The following is a 21,315-nucleotide window of genomic DNA, read 5'->3' as shown; positions in this document are numbered from 1 at the left end:
CGCCTTTCGGCGGCTGAGGCAGCCGATACCTATGCCTGCTTGCTGTTGATAAAGGCTTACAACGTATTAAATTCGGGTTATTGAGTATTTTACAGACAATTTACATAAGTCAACAAATAACGAGACCCGCGTTGAAGTCGAAATTTAATTCTGTTATTGATCTTCTTTTAGGAGGAAATGGTTTTCGTTCATGCATATAAGGTATTTTAAATAAATTTTGGATTTCTAAGGAATGGTCTCGACTTCGGAGAAGTCGGAAGTAATAAAATGGAGATAATAATTGGCCGAGGAAATCGGTAAATAGCTTTCCTAGGAAAGAAATTTAATATGTACGAGTACACAACTAATTAGGATGGCTTGGCGGTTTAAGAATATTAATTGCTTATCTTTCCCGGTTACCAGTAGATGGATACCGACTGGGAAGGCGTGACAGCTGACCATGTTAGGAATGGAGTATGTAGCAGAGTAATAACGCCTTTCGAATTTCCAAACTGGACAGTTTATTTACTATTAGCAGAGTTTACACTACATCGCATTTATAACATTAACACCATTTTCTTGTTCTTGTTATTTTCTATGGTTATGAAAACTACGATGATATTTACAATATTAGCCAGCTAAATTTATAATATATAAAACCTTCAACAGTCCAGTAGGTTGACAGTTTACCTGTTTGAGTTTGGTCGGATTCCACTTGAATACCTTTCGCCATTTTTTAATACGACTAGTCATAGCAATCATATTTTCAATGATTTTTTTTTCGTGACCATATACCACCCTATAGTGTAAGTCAAAATAATTACATAGATAAACATCATCCCTCCACTTCGCCTTTTCAGGGGTAGGCAGAGGAGTTAGGTGGTAATTGAGAATTAATAATATCGTATTACTTTTTATATCTGGGGTGGCGAACCGGCGAATTGGTTGGTCAGACAGGAAATAGGTACTCACTACTTAATAAGCATGGTATGTGTGGTGATAAAAACACAGACAGAGGTTATACTGTCATAGATAGTTTATGTCTATCTACTTATCGGCGCCTTTGTCATAATAATAATAATAATGAGCCGTGTATTATATACTTGCCCACTGCTGAGCACGGGCCTCCTCTACTACTGAGAGGGATTAGGCCTTAGTCCACCACGCTGGCCTAGTGCGGATTGGTAGATTTCACACACCTTCGAAATTCCTATGGAGAACTTCTCAGATGTGCAGGTTTCCTCACGATGTTTTCCTTCACCGTTAAAGCGAACGATAAATTCACAAAGAATACACACATGATTTTAAAAAAGTCAGAGGTGTGTGCCCTTGGGATTTGAACCTGCGGATATTAGTCTTGGCAGTCCGTTCCACACTCAACTAGTTAAGTAAAAAAAAAAAAAACGGAAAAAAAAGCAGCGATAGCCTAGGCTATCGCTGCTTTTTTTTTTTTGCCTTTGTCATACTTAAGTATATTTAAATGCTTAGATAATTATAATTTTATATGAGTTACTCATTCCTTTATTGGAAATCACGGGGTACAATGGCCTTATTATCATTAAGTTTATCTGTACTTACCTCGACTTGTCTCGACCAATCGGTGGACGTCGATGTAAGTGACGTCACACAATGACGAGTTATTATTAACATGATGCTTTGTCCGTACCAAGATATCAACTATAATTATAGATAAAGTTATCCAAGTATTTTTTTTTAATTCATGTAAATGACGTATACACAGCGTCGAGCAATATTTCATATTCTGAGAATGAAAATAAAAAAATATACTTACATAGTAACGCGCGTGCTAGATATTGTAACTAAATATATTAAATTATTAATCTCTAAATAGTGCAGTTGAGTGCAAACCTAAAACAAACAGGAATGAGCTTAAGAATTTTCTCGTTACATAAATTAGACACATGGAACACAGGGCTAGCGCGAGGATGCCTTCGGGAGCCTGTTGCTCGGACCAATTACCGGTACGTCCAGTCGATAGATGCCGTACGGCTTAATTAACATTGTTCGAACGCGTTACATTCACCAATATTACACATACTTGCCGTGATAGGCTCACTGCAGTAATGTTCGATGGTGGTTTTTTGAATCTTAAATGTAAACTATCAGCAATACCTTTTTGGGTAATTATTTTATGTGAACACATTAATTATTAAATTGTTTATTTGCAGGAGAAATTGAGGCGCTGTTAGAAAACTAATTAAATGCGATAGTTAGTTCATAATTGTTTCCAAAAAATAGATTATAAGTAAAGTTTTAAATCCTTATTAGTATTGTTTGGTTGTGATTGAAAAAAATCTTCTACGAAGGAAAATGTTATATTTAAAAATCAGTAAAGCAGTTAAACGTCATAATACCACTTACTGTACCTTCAATGTGGGTTATATACGGATGAGAAATTGGATCGCAAATTATAACTTTATTATACCTTTAATCAACACGTCTATTATGTGTCCCCCTGAACTATGTATTTATTTTGTACCGAAATCAATATTGAATTGAGATCACGTAACATCAAGGAGATTCAACCCAAACACCGCACTGCTTAGGAAAAACAATTTGCCGGCTTCACACAAGAAAGAGGTCTTGCGACACAAACAAACAAAAGACAGTCGATTTCATTCCCTGTGTACGAGCGTGCCACTATTGTTTGTTACTCCTTAAAATATGTTTTAGCAGAAGAAATAATAGTCCTTCCACTTATTTACTTTACCTTAAAAGGGGAATGATAATTGTATCATTTAAGGTTATAGCTTAAGGTCCATTTTTCATACATTTTGTTTCAGCTTTAATCTGGGTAATTTTAATACGACGAAATTTTAAAGGCCGAAATATCCATGCATATTAATTATTTTTACGTTTTTCTTTCAACTGCGAGAACTAATCACTAACTAGACGTGAATTTAAATTCTTTACTTGGCAATACTTGTTTAGTTACCCAGATTAAAGGTGAAACAAAATGTATGAAAAATGGACCTTAAGCTATAACCTTAATGGAATAAAAAATAAGCCGTATTTGTATTGTTTAGTTGTTTATGAATAGATAAGCTTAAAGCGTGAATATCTTATCATTATACAGGTTTTCTACTGTATATAGAAACACTACGTATTTGTACGTAAATAAAAATGAGAACTAGAATTATATATAACGGGCGCAAAGTTAATATTTATTTGCAAACCTAATAAGAAAAAGTTAGTTCTCAAAGAATAAACTAAACTTAAACCAAAAAAATATTCTTAATTATAGCGTAGTATTTTTTTGTTTAATAATTATAATCTGCGATTAGATTAAAAGTCACAACGATTTAAAAAGCGTTTAACAATAAATAGGTAGCGAGATAAAAAAATAAATAATTGCGTGGTCTGTTCGAATCAAAAAGGCAGTTGCAAATAGCTCATAGCGTTTCGATCGCTCCTCTGACACGCTCGGTCATGTAAACAAATTTAGTAGCATAGAGCACAATTGAGAATTCTTTCTGTAGGGTTGCGGATGTTCGCTGTGTAGTTAGTAGAGGGTGTTCCTTTCACAACTGAGAAGTTTTCAGTTGTACGGAATACCGTACAGAGTTTAAGAACATTGTATGTGAGGTGTTTTAGAATTAAAAGAGTACTGTTTTGTAATTTTGTTTTACAGTGTTATGGAATTTTCTGCATGTTTATTGTTTCTTTCGATGTAACAACACTAACAATTAATCGCATTCATAAATAGCAAAAACGCCACTGTTAAAAGTTTATAATAAATTATGCAAAAAACTTTGTAATGGAGCATTTTGTCACCTTTTGCGTTTTAAGGTTTACTTACGTAATTTAAGTTTAATTTCAGATATAATAGTTTCACAAAATTACTATAAAAATATAAATTTCTGCATATCTTTATTGACAAAGCAAGTTGCAGTCGCAATACTTACGGAATTTAAGTAATGCCTAATCCATTGTAAATAAAAAATTAGAAATAATTATATTATTAGTATGTATATGAGATTGTAAAAAATTATAAATATAATTAAAAATTTACAAATTTATGCATTAACATAGAACAAAAATCCAATATTGATTAACAAAGTTACGTTAACGAAAGGTAAGTAACATAGACAACTTTTTGCGTTCTTTAAAATATATATAGGTGGATCAGTAGTAATAAGTTAATGTATAAACAAATCATCTTCAAATCCGTCTAGGCTATCCAAAACTATTTGCGTGACATCCGAGGCACCGGAATCGCGAATTGCATCAACGTTTTCTTTACCGTTGATCGGGAACACAACTTTTATAACACCGTCATGGTACGTCCACCATCCCGTCGGATTAACATGTCGAGGCAAAATGATAATTGATAAATCACTTTTTTTAATAATATCCTCTTCTTTGCAAACAGTTTTCACTACCAGAGCGCCTCTGGCCGCCAACACCATGATATCATCTTTGTTGTAACCTGTCATTGGCATGGACAATATATACTGATCGTCTGTAGCTAAAATCGTCCAAGGTGCAGAATCATATGCTACGTTAAAATTGTCCAAATTTTTGGTGTCCGGCAAGATATCACGGGTGAATTCCTTGAAGGACGAGTATGTGAAGTGGGTTTCAGGTAGCGTGTGCGGCGCGGCCACAGCCAGCGTTACTAAGCTTGTGAGTAAGAGGAACATATTGCCACGCGGCGTGCTGCGGTCTGCCGGTAGCGCGCCTTCCTTCCAATATACAGGGTGGTGACGACATAGCGACATTAAATGAAACCACATACCGAGTATCACGTTAGTAGTACGTATACCAAAAATTATCAAATTACAATCAATGGTTTAGCCGCAGGAATTATTTTTTACTTTAACGATTTTAGAACATGATGTACATACATTACGATTTTGCCACGCAAGTTCATTAGGTCATTCACCTCAAAATGTAAGGGAAGCGCTACCGAAAACGAAGACAGCGCGATCGAATGATTACTATTTTATTCAAATTTTCTTAAATTTCTATACAGCGTTACGTTTGGATAGATAAACTAAACTATTAATTAGAAACAAAATCCAATATTATTAAAAAAAATATCATAATGTAAGTTGTAAGACGCACATCAGCTGATGCTGCTGTGCGGGCGCAGCGCGGCGCGGCGCGGCGGCCGACTCCTTGTCGGCATTTCTTTTGTAGTTCGTACGCGTGTGTATAAGTTTTGATTAAAGGTTCAAGTGTTTACATGAAATGTGAACCTAGTGACCATGACCACCATTTTTTAGATTACGTTCATGAATGAAACTTTACGCTCAAAAGGGACCGCCAAATAAGTACGTACGTACGCCTCTTACTTGCAGTGCCTACAGGTGAGATGAGGTTAGTAAACAATATTATAAAGGCTGGTGTGTTTAATTTAGATTATTTTCGCATTTAGTTTGTTTGAAAAATTAGATTCTTGTAGTTTTGCGTAATAACTTTTTTGATAATTTTAGAGTGTTTTGATCAACTAGTGGGGTTCGTGTTTTCATTTAATGTCGTTATGTCGTCACCACTCTGTATATAGATATTCGGTAACGGTTATATTGCTGTGGCACCTCGAGTTATATTATTGCTGACGTTCGGTTGCGGTAGATTCTTCCATTATTGCTTACGATACTCATCTTATTTGTCATAAACAGTAAAATGGCTACTGAATAACTGTGTACTTGTACAATATTGGTTAGTGCGCTACAATTATGCGTTGATAGTATAAGACTATGATTATTATAGTACATACAAAGACGAACAGATTAAAGTATATTTATATTAAAATTTGTCGGGAGTAAACTGCGTTGAAATCTGTTTCTAAGTTTAGTAGGTCTGAGTTTGTTTTTATTATAGTGTTTGACCGAAATTTTGGTTTCGACGAAACTGAACGGAAAAATCTGCTAAAACTGCAACCGAGACCGAAACTAAATTCAGATTTATTTAGTGCGCAAATAAAAAAATAATAATAATACTGTGACAATTAAAAATAAACCAATATATTGTATTGATTTCTTTATTATAATATTAAAATTTATCGTTTTTTTTTTAAGTTCATTTAAACTGATAAAATACGATTTGTTTAGTTTTTTGCTGCGACTTGTTGTTTTACAAAAAATATCAAATTGAGGAAAAATTATTTACAAATATAAAGAATAACAAATTTTAAAGTTGCCATAATTACATAGCATGTCTTATACCTACTTGTTTACTTCCTTCATGCATTCCAAAATCATTTGAAGTACATGGATTGAGGTTCGTCAGTTATTTTGCCACCAGGATAGTGCCACGTGATTGAGGGATAAGATTCAAGGGTAAATCTAATGTGTTGCCAACTTTATTTTGAATACTTGAAATAATTACAAATCAAATCAGATATAAAGACAATTTTTCTTATTCCATTCCACTGCCGTTGGCAAATTTCATGCGTTTAGAATTATTTACCTTCAATAATATAAAAAGACGAAATGGTGATAACATACTCACCTCAAAATTAAATTGATATAAGCTGTATTGTATTAATATGAAGATTTGTTAATATTTTTTAGTTAATATAGAGCCACGTTAAACGAAAAAAATGACCTACAACATTCTTTATAATGTTTTGTTTTATCTTCTATACTTATAATAAATCTGTAGAGAGGTCAATTCTGTACATGAAATATATTTCCAAAATAATCTATACTTATAATAAATCTGTAGAGAGGTCAATTCTGTACATGAAATATATTTCCAAAATAACTATCAGGGGGTGATTAGGGATCGATACTGATGCCAAAAATGCAATTAGTAAATTTTTTGTCTGTCTGTCTGTCTGTCTGTATAACCGTTATAGAAATAAAAACAATTATTTGTCATACTCCTGTGCTGGTTATAGTATACTTTTCATCACGCTACAATTAATAGGAGCAGAGCAGTGAAGGGAAATGTTGGGAAAACGGGAGAAGTTACTCCATTTTTTAAGCTTCCGTCGCGTGTGCAACCTTAATGGTTAAAGCTACACAGAAATCATGTATGACGGAAATGTTATCCTTAAAATTATGTAAAAAATATCCCACGACAGCATATGTCTATCTTTTATGGTTGACTCACAATAACACGTGTAACTCCCGATAGCTTAGCAGTTCGAAGCTTTCTCATTATATTTGTCTACTCTTATGTTTATAACACTCTCTGTCATCCCTAATTAAAAACGTTAACATTATTAAATATTCCATAAAAAAGAATCATAGAAATCGATATAGAAACACCAATATTATACATGAAATACGCTAATAATAAGCCATCACGCGTGAATACTGAATCATGCTATAAGGATTATTTTTGTATATATATATAAGGTCGCGAACGCACAGGCAGGCGGCTTGCTTGGCACCTAGAGGCTAGCGAATCACCTAGCGAGTAGCTTCGTAAAATGAACATTCTCGAACGTTCGCGACCGGCTCCATTTTTGAAGTCCGAAATCCACGCGGGCGAAGCTGCGAGCGGAAGCTAGTATAAACATAAAATTGATGTAGCTGCAATAACTAATTGTCTATGCGCATTTTGTCGACTGGGTCACAGACAATAGTGGAATAATCTCTATTGAATAATTACATCTACACATAAATCATGTGCAAATAAGAAGTAAATAGATATTAAAAATAAATCAAAAACAGAAATTTGGCTTCGTTATCTTTTCGGTTACATACTTAACTAGTTTCGGTCGGACACTAGTTCTAACTATATGGATATAAGATATAACTGTATTAAAATAACCCGTTCCTAATAAATATTAGAATCGGCGTATGTGTACACCATCGGTTCAGGCAATTTATTCAATATAAACAAAAAATGACGTAATATTATGACTAGTTAGACTTGGGTAGTAAACCTTTTTTTACTTTACAAGTGTTTACGAAGACCGTTATGACAATGAACTGCATAAACAAATATTTAGAATTATTACATTAAGTTTAGGAACGAAATAAATAACTAATAATCAAAGTAGTTTAAGATTGAACTAAATTGTTTATTGTCTTTGCTAATAAACAAAGAAAACGAATATAATAAATGATAAATTTCATAAGAAACAGGCATTTATTGATTGGCAGTGAATTTATTCTGAAAGTTAAATCGGATAAAAATGTATGTCATGTTGGTCACTTTTGACAGTCGGTTTCTTTAATTTTGTGGTGCTATCTGTAACAATATGTTACCTATCTAATGAAAAATGTTTTGATTGTCTGTCTTTTACATTGTTTTACAGTTGTTCTTTATAACAGCATTTATAATTTGAATAATTAATTGCAATTGTGCTTAAATGAGTGTAGATAAATAGCCATACAAACAATCGTAGGTTTTGTATGTCTGTGTATTGATTATTATAGCAAAAAAAAAAAAAATAACTAGGAGACATGAGGAATCGATTTTATAAACATTTTTTATATTCTATCTATCGGTCTGTTGTTGCTTCATATGCACATCGCACAAAAATCTCTTATGGATTTAAATCTAATAACTGCAAAATATGATGCTTTATTTTGAATCACATTTACAAATACAAATACCAAATATTTATTCGCACAACACCATGACACAAACAAATCTATATACTATTATATAAAGCTGAAGAGTTTGTTTGTTTGTTTGAACGCGCTAATCTCAGGAACTACCGGTCCAAACTGAAAAATTATTTTTGCGTTGGATAGCCCTTTGTTCGTGGAGTGCTATAGGTTATATATCATCACGCATTACCCAATAGGAGCGGAGCAGTAATGGCTAATCTCAGGAACTACCGATTCGAACTGAAAAAATATTTTTGTGTTGAATAGTCCTTTGTTTGTAGAGTGCTCAAAGTTATATATTATCACGCTATGACCAAAAGGAGCGGAGCAGTAATGGCTAATCTCAGGAACTACCGGTTTGAAATGAAAAAAATATTTTTGTGTTGGATAGCTCTTTGTTCCCGGAGTGCTATAGGCTATATATCATCACGCTATGACCAATAGGAGCGGAGCAGTAATGAAACATGTTGCAAAAACGGGGAAAAATTATTAGTTTTCAGAGCTTCCGTTGCGTGCGCTGCGTAAACGGTTAAAGTTATGCAACAATGATGTATGACGGGATTGTTTCTCTTAAGAAGTTGTAAAAATATATTATAAAACAAAGTCCCACGCTGCATCTGTCTGCCTGAACGTCTTAAACTCAAAAACTACCCAACGTATTAAGATGAAATTTGGTATGGAGACAGTTTGGGACCCTGGGATGAACATAGGCTCCCGGGAAACTACTACTTTTATAACGGAAAACTTTTTGGTATGGAGACAGTTTGGGACCCTGGGATGAACATAGGCTCCCGGGAAACTACTACTTTTATAACGGAAAACTTTAGCCCGAAAAACTTTATAACGCGGGCTGAGCCGCGGGCAAAAGCTAGTTACAAATAAAATATAGAAATTATAAAAACAAAAGAAATATTAGTACACATAAAAGAAATAACAATGAAATAAAATAAAGAACAATAATTGCAAAGTCAATAATTGAAATAAAAAAAATGTTGTTTGGGACAGTATATTGTCCCAAACAACGTTTCGTGATTATTTGATCAAAATTTACCCAAAAATCAAAAGATATACAATTATTACTTCAATTAGAAATATTTTCGTGCCACGTCGCGCCGCGCCGCGCCGTCGCAACGCACACTATCTGTGTGTCATTATCTAATTGTGTGATGGGGAGGTGTATCGGGAGAGAAAGGGGGCTTAGATAGATTTAAGTCCACGCAGACAAAGTTGTGGGCACAGTAAGTAAATTAATAATTATAATGTAATATCAACATATTATAACTTTAATAAACGAAAATAACAAGGTAGTGTCATGTAGGTTACAAAGTCATTTAACTTTGGATAAATTGTATTTGGTAAAGACAAATGGGCAGGTAAAATACCTTTTTTACGATTTGTTTAAAATAATTACCTAAACAGATGTATAGTTTTTGCTCGTGACATCGTTCACATGCAATTCGGTTTGTAAGAAATAGTAAAAATAAATGCCTATTCTTTTTTCTAGGGGTTCGATTGGGATTGGATTTACGTATAAGATTTAGAATAAAATTAAGAGATCTAAAAACAAACAATTTGGTATATTTAATTACGTAATTAATAATTTTCAAGTTTCTTCTGTGTATAAATGAATGACAAGGTGCAAAACCTATTCGCCGCTTGGCAGGCGCCATTACCCATAAACGGTAGTGGCTTACACCACCGGAGTTACAAAGCTTTAAATGATAAGTCGAAAGCTCGTCAATCGTCGTCGTCATCTTGACAGGTATCGTTATTAGTAATAACGTAATTCATTACTTATAATGTTTTTTTAAATCAGAAGTGCTAAAGCTATATTGTAATGATGCTCAAATTAGTCAATTTGCTAATATCATCTAAGACAGATGTTTACCTAATGTTAGTAAAACAACTATTTACAAATGTGATCAATGGAAAATCCACCGCTACGTACCAAAGAACGCCTATATCAAAAGTGGAAGACACAGCTATATAACCGGTACTGAGTATATATATCGAAAGGAAGGCGCGCTACCGGCAGACTGCAGCGCGCTGCGTGACAACATGTTCCTGTTATTCGCAAGCTTGGCGACGCTGGTTGCGGCCGCGCCGCGCGTCCTGCCTAATACTCACTTTACAGCAGCCGACTTGCAAGAATATTTAAATATCATCCCGAAGATAGATCACTTTGATCACACGAAGTACCAGTTCCATCTACGATTCCGATCCGCACCGTGGAAGGTTGCGGTCGGAGAATCACAGTACGTACTGTCGATGCCAATGCCTGGTTATAAGAAAGAAGATATTGAAGTTTTGGCGCAGAAGGATGGATTGATAATGAGAGCTATCAACAAAGAAGAAGACAAGACTGCAAAGAGTCAATTTGTAATTAGTGCATTGCCTAAAAATGTTAATCCTGCGGGGCGTTGGACGTATGACGGAACGATGAGAGTTGTTTTCCCGATCGAACACGCAGAGAACATAGAGAACAATGCTGGCGGAAGTGACGACAGTAGCTCGGATGTCATCCCAATAGTAATAGATGAATAATTATTTGAAGCTAAGGGGGACGGTCTATTCATTAACCTCGATTCCGAATTGTAAACAAAATCTTATGCATTACCACAGATTTTAAAGGGCCAGCACACAATTAAATTTTAAATTTTACCTTTTGCACTTCTTTGTTTATTTATCGTGGCATTTTACTTTTACGCGTTTTAATTATTTTATCGTTAATTTGTTTTTAACGACTGCCTTTAAGCTAAAAACTGTAAAATGTTGATAGACATTTACATAATTGTAACATTTGTATTTTTCCAATAAAGGATGTAAATTAATTTGGATTTTTCGATTTAAAATTTGCTTCGCGTCTAAACGTAGAATTTAAGTAAATATGAAACGTGTGATGGCACGCTTCCCATTTTGGTGACCGATTCACAGTGCATGTACCTACTAAGTCATAAATAATACATTTTTGCTTCATTGCAATATATTTCAAACTAAAATGTAACATTAATATTATAGTCTGTCGTATAGTTTTTTTTTATACGGACACGGCAAAGTGCACCTGAGGGCAAATGCAGTGTCCAATAGAATGTCGACTGACGAGAGATGATTACCCCTCGGCAGTCAATACAATTATGCCGGCCTGTTGGAACCGGATATACATAAGCTGAACTCAGAACTCGACACACTTACATGGGCCACTATGGCGGGTTTTAACACCTTGTGTACGGTGGTCGCTATCCGGGCGGCTATAAAATATACCCTACGGCCTACCATCATCATATTATTAAATCGGTGTGATACCCCCGTGCCTCGGAAAGCACGTAAAGCCGTTGGTCCTGCGCCTGATCTCTCTCCGGTCATGTCGGATTGCCGTCTCACCGGACTATGAGAGTGAAGGAACAGAGAGTGCACCTGTGTACTGCGCATACACTTGTGGACTATAATATCTCCTGCGTACCTAGCTTATGTCCGTTGAGATTGACCGCCGTGGTTGAAGTTCGGCTAGGAGGGATTCAGTCATTATTAAATATACAGTATTATAAAAATATAGAAAAGTATAAGTATCAAAATCTTTTAGTTGAACTACAAACCAGACAGTTGACTGCCTCGGTGGCGTAGTTGTATTGCACGTCCGGTACAATAGCGCTCTGAGGTCCTGGGTTCGAATCCCGGGTCGGGCAAAGTGATATTTGGGTTTTTCTGCTCAGTATCAGCCCGGAGTCTGGAATTTGTGCCCGATATGGCGATAGGCTCGCCCCTATCACATCATGGGAGGGAACATACTTGGCGAAAAGTGGGTGCCCTAGTTGCGCCTCTGCATACCCCTTCGGGGATAAAATGCGTGATGTTATGTATGTATGTATGTATGTACAAACCAGACACGGCGGCGACACGTTCTTGCACGTACTACATATAAGAGTGTTGCCAGTGTACGATTTCAAATATTTACTAAAAACTGTTAACACATTTAATCGACAAACTATACACTGTGTTTGTTGGCGGCAGAAGTACACAAACCGATATCTATATAGAGAGTATAGATGTAGATGATGGGAGCAATTAAGGTACTAGATTGTACTATGTTACAACTTCTAAAATTTCAATTTAGAATGACCTACGGCAATACATAAAGTAATATTGTAATATAAATAATAGAGAGAAATATGTTTTACGCAAAGTCAAATAATTAATTTGGAAACTAAATCAAAAAATGTTTAAAAATGTTTCCAGTTTGGTTTATTAACAGACAGTTTTTAGTTTTTATCCGAAACCGACGTTTAATATTTGATTATATGTAATTAAGAAATAGTGATTCGATTAAATGTTAACACGAAGCTTTGGGAAACTATTATTAATACATGACGAGAGTTAAAAAAGAAACAGATTAAGTAAGCTACCTATTAGAATCATATTGAAGCGGTTCCAAATAACGCACAGTGTTTCGTCTGATTATCTCTCCTCTGACACGCTCGGTCATGTGAACAAATTTAGTAACACAGAGTACAATGGAGATTTCTTTCTTTGGGGTTGCCGATGTTCGCTGTGTAGTTAGTAGAGGGTGTTTTATTTACAACTGAGAAGTTTTAAGTTGTACGGAATACCGTACAGACTTCAAGAACATTGGATATATATCGAATTAAAGTATGCTGTTTTATAGTAAACATTTTTCTGTTTTGCAGAATACTTTGTGTGGCGAATGGTGAAATTTTCCGAAAGGGAATCTGACGCAACACACAGGCACTAATGCATGAATGTGGAATGCAAATCGTTCTAATGACAACAAATCAACGATTTCTATATCATTTAGTAGAAATGATTTTACTACCATCGCCTGGTGATCAATTCTTTTCAGTCCAACCTGTCCCGTGCGAATCGTGATAAAAAATCTATCTGAGAGTTACGTAAAGTAAAATTTTAAAAAATCGTATTAATATTTTATTATTTTAATTTTGAAAATCAAGTTATAATCCATTGTAAATTAACATAGAACAAAAATCCAACATAAAAAATCAATGTTAAGATACCAAAGGCACGAACTTTACTGACGTTACATTAAAAAACAAATTGTTAGTAAATAATATTTTCCAATTTTCCTTAGTTATTTCCATCTAAAACTATCTGCTCGACATCCGAGGCGTTGACATCGCGAGTTGCGCCAGCATCGGTATTTCTTCCGTTGATCGGGAATGTAACTTTTAATACACCGTCATGGTACGTCCACCAACCCGCCGGATTAACAAGTAGAGGCAAAAAGTTCAACGATGTTTCACTTTTCTTAATGACACCCCTTTCCTTGTGGATTGCTCTCATCGCAAGGATACCTGTATGCGCCATGACCGCAATATCTTCTTTCTGGTAACCAGACATCGGCATCGACAATGTATATTCAGTGCCTGTGCTTGTTATCGTCCAAGGTGCAGAATCATAAAGTATGTTGAAAGTGTTCATTGTCACACCCAAACTATTCTTGTCCGGGAAGATATTTTGGAAGTACTGTTTGAAGGCTGATTTCGTGAAGTGGGCTTCAGGTAGCGTATGCGGCGCGGCCGCAGCCAGCGTCACCAGGCTTGCGAGTAGGAGGAACATGTTTCGAGGCGTGCAACAGTCTGCCGGTATCGCGTCTTCCTTGCTATATATACTCTCTAAAGGTTATCGCTGTGACTCCTGTTTTGTTGTTATTTCATACATAGCGGCGGGTTTTCCAATGACAGTCTGAGGGCCATATCATTAAATCCATCCCACATTGGAGTAGAATATCTAGTAGACATTTAATGCATTGAACTATGTAATACACAAAGGTTAATTTGTTATCCCAGAGCTTGTTTTCAATTGAGTCAGCGTTGTTTAAGGAACAAAACTCGGGTGTCAAAATCCGTCATAATCTGTGACTTAAGATATCATTTGAGATGTTGATATCTGATTATCAAATAGCGGCGACCTTATTGGCTCTAACTGTGATGAGTTCGGACAGTGTCTCCTGCGGCTCGGAACGGCTGCATAATGATGTTAAGGTCCACAATGCTTACTTAGTAATTGCACTAGCTTATCTAGCTATTGCAGATTATCTACTACTCCAGAAAAACAGAGTGCTTGCACAATGTTCTTGCCAATAAAAGTAGGTAGCCAATTTAGTGGTTCCTACTAATACAATTATTGTTACATACGAGAGATTTATTTACGTCTCAAGTGTGCAACAATCGCTTATTGTAATAATTGGGAAAAAACTATTTACTATCAATTAAATAATAAAATTATTGATAGCAAAAGTCTTGAAGCCACAGCGATAACCTTTACGGAGTATATATTGGTAGGGAAACGCGCTACCGGCAGACTGTTGCACGGCGCGGGACAACATGTTCATCGTACTAGCAAGCTTGGTGTCGTTGGCTGCGGCCGCGCCACGCCTGGCACCTAATACTCGCTTTTCACAATCCGATATTGAACAATATGCTAATATCTACCCGAACATGGATGACTTTGGCGTCACTAAGAACCAGTTATATCTACAATTCAATTCTGCGCCGTGGACTGTAACTACCAAAGATTTACAGTACGTAATGTCGATGCCAATGCCTGGCTACAACAAGGAAGATATCGAGGTTTTGGCGCTGAACAAAGGGATCACGGTGAGAGCGATACAAAAAAAAGGAAATGATATTGTTAAGAGTCAGATTGTAGTAACTTTACTGCCTGCATATGTGAATCCCTTGGGGCGGTGGACTTATGATGGAGTGCTAAGAATCGCTTTCCCAATCAAGTGGTTAGGGAACTATGTTGACGCGCCTGACGACGGTAGCTCGTATGCTATCCCAGTCATAATAGATGCATGATCAGATAATAGCGGTAAGGTCTGTTTATTGACCTAATATTTAAACAAAGATGTATTTTATTTAATTTCCATCGATTCTATTTGCTTCAATTCCATAACTTATGTAATTTTATAACAATCGTTACTGTTATTTATAATATAACTATAATGGTGATTGTCGAGTTCTATAAAGGAGTTATTCGAAAATAATGTAGATATTTGTATACATTTTTATAAGAAGCCTGGTGAATAAATTCATAACAATGTATTGATTTTTAAGGCTCCTTAAAAGGCAATATATTAAAATATTATATTTTCTGTTGCACAATGCAACGCTTAGTTTATCTTTCGTAATATTTTAGTTGTATATGTTTGTCCAATTAAAATTTATGAAATTGTATTAATTTTTTTTGTTTCATTTACTTTTAAAGATTAACTATAAATTGTAAAAAAAGCGCTCGTCATTAAAATTTTATGATTATGTTATGTTTTCTTATTTTTTCAATAAAAATTTGACGTGAATTAATTTGTTTCTTTTTTTGTGATCATACGCTTTCCTTTAAAGCGAGAGTTTGAAACAGCCTTTACTAACTAAACCATAAACATAAAATTATGAACTTTTTCTCGCTGGCAATGATTTAATCATCCCGCTCGTGACTTGCATATCGTGACGTCACAGGTCCCATTTCAACGCCGACCCTTTGCTGTTCGGACAGTTACTAATTTTGCTTAAATCAAACAGTGAAACAGGTAGTAAATATAGTTGCGAAAACCTAATGGAAGCGTTGTAAATTAAACATTATGTACCATCGCATAAAAATATTAAAATAAAAATATAATGTACTATCGCACAATTGTATAGACACAAGCGTGACTATGAACCCTAAAAAATGTTTATTTAGGGTATTTACTTATTTCACTCTTATATAAATCATTACTATACATATCACAATATCAAAAGACCGGTTCTATTTTGGGCCGGTGTATAGCATTACCATAGATTTAAAGGGCCTGTATACAATTAAACTTCAAATTATTTTTTGCACTATTTTGTTTATTTATTGGGGTATTTTGCTTTAACGCGTTTTTATTGTTAAATTAGTTTTTAACAACAACCTTTAAGTTAAAACTGTAAAATGTTAATAGACATACCCTATGTCTATTAACATGTATACCTATACATAAATATAAATTCTCTACTTTTGCAATAAAAGATGTAAATTAATTTGGATTTTTTAATCATAGGCTTAGGTATTTGCTTTGCGCCTAGAATTAGAACGGTAAGTAAATATGGAATGTGTGACGGCACCCTTCTCATTTTGGCGACCTATTCTCAATAATTCATCTAGAGACTACGTTATAAATAATAGGTAGATATAGATGACGGGAGTCATTAAGCTATAAGATTGTACTATGTTTCAACTTTTTAAATTTTATTTCGGAATGTCCCATAGCATTACAAAAAGTTATATTGTAATATCAAAAATAGAGAGAAAAAATATTGAAATTACAAGCACAAAATCAAATAATTAATTTAGAAACTAAATCAAAAAATGTTTAAGAAGTTTCGTTTATTAACAAAAAGTTTACAGTTTTCATCTGAAAGCGAAGTTTAATATTTGATTATGGTTTATAAAGAGTGAGTCGATTAAATTTTAACTACAACGCTTTGGAAAACTATTAATAATACACAACGAGCGTTCAAAAATTAACACATTAATTGCTTATTGCACTACCCATTTGAATCAAAGTGGCTCCAAATAGCCCACAGCGTTTCGATCTCTCCTCTGACACGCTCGGTCATGTGAACAAATTTAGTAACACAGAGTACAATTGAGAATTCTTTCTTTGGAGTTGCCGATGTTCGCTGTGTAGTTAGTAGTGGGTGTTCCTTTTACAACTGAGAAGTTTTACGTTGTACGGAATACCGTACAAACTTCAAGAACATTTTATGTAGGTTTTTTTTAAATTACAGTGTGCTTTTTTGTAATGTACATTTTTCTGTTTTGCAGAATTCTGTGTGTATATATTTTTTTCTCAAATTAAATTAAATAAAAGCTAAGCCCACCGACATATAAAAAAGGACAGATTTAAAAGTTTTTAATTAATTTTGTAAATGAATTGTATTAAATTTAGAGCTTTATACACCATCACGCATTTTGTTTTCATTCCAAATACATGACCGGAGACTTTATATGAAATATCGTTCGGTACCAGTTTTCCCCTTTGAATTCCTTTATTTAAGAAACGACAAATGTAGGACGTGGCTTTCACAGATTATTCAAATTAATAAAGCGGCCTGACCAGGAGACCTCCTATCGGTATTTGAATGTAAATACCACTAATGTATAAACTAGATATCTAACTGGATAGGCAGTTGGTACAAATATTGGTCCTTCCTGTTGAAATTTATTACTCACAACAAAACAACGATTTCTATAGCATTTAATAGAAATGATTTTACTACCACTGCCCGGTGATCAATTCTTTTCAGGGCAACCTGTCCCGTGCGAATCGTGATAGATGTCAACACAAATATTGTCTGACGGAGTAATCGAAGCTAAAACTTAAACTATCCACAACTCATACGACTAAGAATCCTACTTACAATGCTATGTATCCCATTTAGTTACATAAAGTGTCTGAAGGTGATGAGATGTTTGTTAAAAGTAAACGCAGAAACCACTGAAGGGATTTAGATGTTGATTTGAAACAAAGACAGACCAAGTTCTAGATAGATCAACAGACATGGCACAGGTCAATTTACTATTCAAGAAAAGACGAAGAAAAACACTCGACGTGAGGAAGAGTGAAATTTTCTGAAAGGTAACCCGACACAACATAGTGTAGGTTCTTATATGCATCCGCCCTGTGGAATGGGGGCGTTTGGAGAATTCCACCACGGTATCCCCTGCCTGTCGTAAGAGGCGACTAATAGGGGCCACGAAGGGTCGTCGGCGGGCAGCAGGGGGCTGTCCGCCCTAGTGCATTTCTGTGCATATTTGCACATTTGTCGGTTGACCCCGGGATGGACGGCAGTGTGTAGTTGGCCTCACGCTGCCGTAGACGCCGAGGGCGTCCTTCGGTGCGCGGGGCTTCCTGAGTGGAGACGGGCCGCAAGGCGGCACCGCGCGGGGACGGCTGCGGTCGTAGACTTAGACACTACAACGTCAGAGGAAGCCCGCAGTCGTCCCAAATGCGCCGAAGAGGGCCACCGCGGAGTTTTAGCTGGTAGGCCGTGCGTAGGTTAAGTTGTACATATGGTTAGGGACTCGGCCCGGCGGTCGCCCGAAGGTCACCATCAAATCCGGGCGGCTCAACGCCGGGCCGTAAGGCACGGTTACCCCAGCATAACCGCTCAGTCGCCCCGCACGAAGGCTGAGCGGTAGTAATAAGGCACTTTCTCCGCGAAAACAAAAAAAAAAAAAAAAAGAAAGGTTCTTATATGCATAAATGTGATCTACAAATCGTTCTAATGATAATTAGATTTTATATAAATTATGAAAGGTAAGTCGGTAGGAATCGGTTTATATGGTAGGTATGGTTGTGGAGAACTTGTATTCCGGCAAGACTTTTTCGTGAGCAGAGTCGCGAGCGAAACCTGGTAAAATAACAAAAAGTACAATTAATGTTGGTTCGGATTTTATTTTGTTACTTTTTATAAGTTGCGTAAATAAAATTTTATAAAATCATATGATTTTATTGAAATAAAACGTGTTACAGCTGTTAGAATAATTATGAAAATTTAGTAATAATCCATTATAAATAACATAGAACAAAAATTCAAGATTAAAAAAAAAACAAAGTTAAGGTGATAAAGGTAGGAATTTTATTTGACATATGTATTGTATAAATTAAGAAATAAATCGTCAGTAAATAATATTTTCCAATTTTCCTCAGTTATTTCAATCTAAAACGATCTGCTCGACATCCGAGGCGTCGACATCGCGAGTTGCGCCAGCATCGGTATTTCTTCCGTTGATCGGGAATGTAACTTTTAATACACCGTCATGGTACGTCCACCAACCCGCTGGATTAACTAGTAGTGGCAAAAAATTCAATGATGCTTCACTTTTCTTAATAACACCCCCTTCCTTGTGGATCGCTCTCATAGCCAGGTTACCTGTGTACGCCATGACCGCAATTTCTTCTTTTTGGTACCCAGACATCGGCATCGACAATGTATATTCAGTGCCTGTGCTTGTTATCGTCCAAGGTGCAGAATGATAAAGTATGCTGTAAGTGTTCATTGTCACACCTATACTATTCTTGTCCGGGAAGATATTTTGGAAGTACTGTTTGAAGGCTGATTTCGTGAAGTGGGCTTCAGGTAGCGTGTGCGGTGCGGCCGCAGCCAGCGTCACCAGGCTTGCGAGTAGGAGGAACATGTTTCGAGGCGTGCAACAGTCTGCCGGTGTCGCGTCTTCCTTGCTATATATACTCTCTAAAGGTTATCGCTGTGACTCCTGTTTTGTTGTTGTTTCGTACATACGGTAGGTTTTCCGATGATAGTCCAAGGCCTATATTAATAAAGCCATCTCACATTGAAGTACAATATCAAGTAAGCATTGATTGTATTGAACTATTTCGCCGCTAAAAAGCAAATACGTAGTAACCCGCAAAACTAAAATTTTTCACCAGAGAAGAAAACCTTTTAATTAAAAAAAGATCATAACTTGCGGGCTTAGAAACCTGAAGTTGCCGTTTTTCGATACTATATTTATTTATGCTAAATGCGTTTGCTTAAACGCCATTAACCTAAAGATTGTCTAAGAAATATTTTATGGGTTACGACATTTGAAAATATTTTTTTAAATCCATTGATACGTAGTAAATAAAGAGAGTAAATATATGGAACGATGCAAACCGCACTTTTTTAGGGAAAGCAACCATATAGTAAACAACGTTTATTTAATACAATCAAAAAGGATATTTTAGCAAAATATGGTTTTGTTTTTTTTTTTTTTTTTATGGCATTGACAAAATAATTCAGTTCAGCCTTATTGGTGAAAAAAAAAACTTACAACTGAACATTAACAAAATAGTAGGTTCTTTCACGATAAGGATTGTAAACCTATAACTAAAATAAATATTCTCAAAATATATTTCTTTACAAAATTAACCCTTTAGCCATTTATATACTTAAAAACTAAGTTTCAGTTTAGGTCCCTTTTAAAACTATTTAATGCAGGTAAAATACTCAACATTTTCTCTCTTAGAAACAGCTTAAAAGAAACTCTTAAAATAATCAGTTCAATAAATATTTTAACAATCGTCTTCAACGTCGGTGTCAGGTAAGCAATCTTTCCGCCCTGTGGAATGGGGGCGTTTGGAGAATTCCACCACGGTATCCCCTGCCTGTCGTAAGAGGCGACTAATAGGGGCCACGAAGGGGGTCGTCGGCGGGCAGCAGGGGGCTGTCCGCCCTAGTACATTTTGTGCATTTTGCACATTTTTCGGTTGACCCCGGGATGGACGGCAATGTGTTGTTGGCCTCATACTGCCGTAGACGCCGAGGGCGTCCTTTGGTGCGCGGGGGCTTCTGAGCCCCCAAAGGAGACGGGCCACAAGGCGGCACCGCGCGGGGACGGCTGCGGTCGTAGACCTAGACACTACAACGTCAGAGGAAGCCCGCAGTCGTCCCAAATGCGCCGAAGAGGGCCACCGCGGAGTTTTAGCTGGTAGGCCGTGCGTAGGTTAAGTTGTACATATGGTTAGGGACTCGGCCCGGCGGTCGCTCGAAGGTCACCATCAAATCCGGGCGGCTCAACGTCGGGCCGTAAGGCACGGTTACCCCAGCATAACCGCTCAGTCGCCCCCCGCGAAGGCTGGGCGGTAGTAATAAGGTACTTTCTCCGCGAAACCAAAAAAAAAAAAAAAAGGTAAGCAATCTTTAACTTTGGCATTTGTTTTGAAATCTAAATATTATTTTGAGTAAGTAACTTATCGAAATACTAAGTTTTCCAACGTTTTCGTTCTGGAAATTTC

The 21,315-nt window shown here is 36.0% G+C and overlaps 3 protein-coding genes across 3 annotated transcripts; 1 reads left to right on the top strand and 2 right to left on the bottom strand.

Moving 5' to 3' along the window:
• The first annotated feature begins 10,547 nt into the window (after nt 1-10,547).
• Nucleotides 10,548-11,347, top strand: LOC115445466. The gene has a single exon (XM_030171748.2). It carries the CDS (start codon nt 10,575-10,577, stop codon nt 11,058-11,060), a length of 486 nt encoding a protein of 161 aa, XP_030027608.2. The 5' UTR covers nt 10,548-10,574; the 3' UTR covers nt 11,061-11,347.
• A 2,094-nt stretch (nt 11,348-13,441) lies between these two features.
• Nucleotides 13,442-14,140, bottom strand: LOC115445464. Its single transcript, XM_030171746.2, has one exon. The coding sequence runs from the start codon at nt 14,103-14,105 to the stop codon at nt 13,614-13,616; it is 492 nt and encodes a 163-aa protein (XP_030027606.2). The 5' UTR covers nt 14,106-14,140; the 3' UTR covers nt 13,442-13,613.
• A 5,092-nt stretch (nt 14,141-19,232) lies between these two features.
• On the bottom strand, nt 19,233-19,715 carry LOC115445462. The gene has a single exon (XM_030171745.2). The coding sequence runs from the start codon at nt 19,713-19,715 to the stop codon at nt 19,233-19,235; it is 483 nt and encodes a 160-aa protein (XP_030027605.2).
• Between the last annotated feature and the right edge of the window lie 1,600 nt (nt 19,716-21,315).

This window comes from Manduca sexta, chromosome 25 (genome assembly GCF_014839805.1).
Source record: "Manduca sexta isolate Smith_Timp_Sample1 chromosome 25, JHU_Msex_v1.0, whole genome shotgun sequence".
NCBI classification, from domain to species: domain Eukaryota; kingdom Metazoa; phylum Arthropoda; class Insecta; order Lepidoptera; family Sphingidae; genus Manduca; species Manduca sexta.
The sequence above is the reverse complement of the archived record's forward strand: the minus strand, read 5'-3'. Positions and strand labels throughout refer to the sequence as shown.

Coding starts and splice junctions, on each gene's coding strand:
- LOC115445466 (XM_030171748.2), top strand. CDS start 10,575: ATGTTCCTGTTATTCGCAAGCTTGGCGACGCTGGTTGCGGCCGCGCCG.
- LOC115445464 (XM_030171746.2), bottom strand. CDS start 14,105: ATGTTCCTCCTACTCGCAAGCCTGGTGACGCTGGCTGCGGCCGCGCCG.
- LOC115445462 (XM_030171745.2), bottom strand. CDS start 19,715: ATGTTCCTCCTACTCGCAAGCCTGGTGACGCTGGCTGCGGCCGCACCG.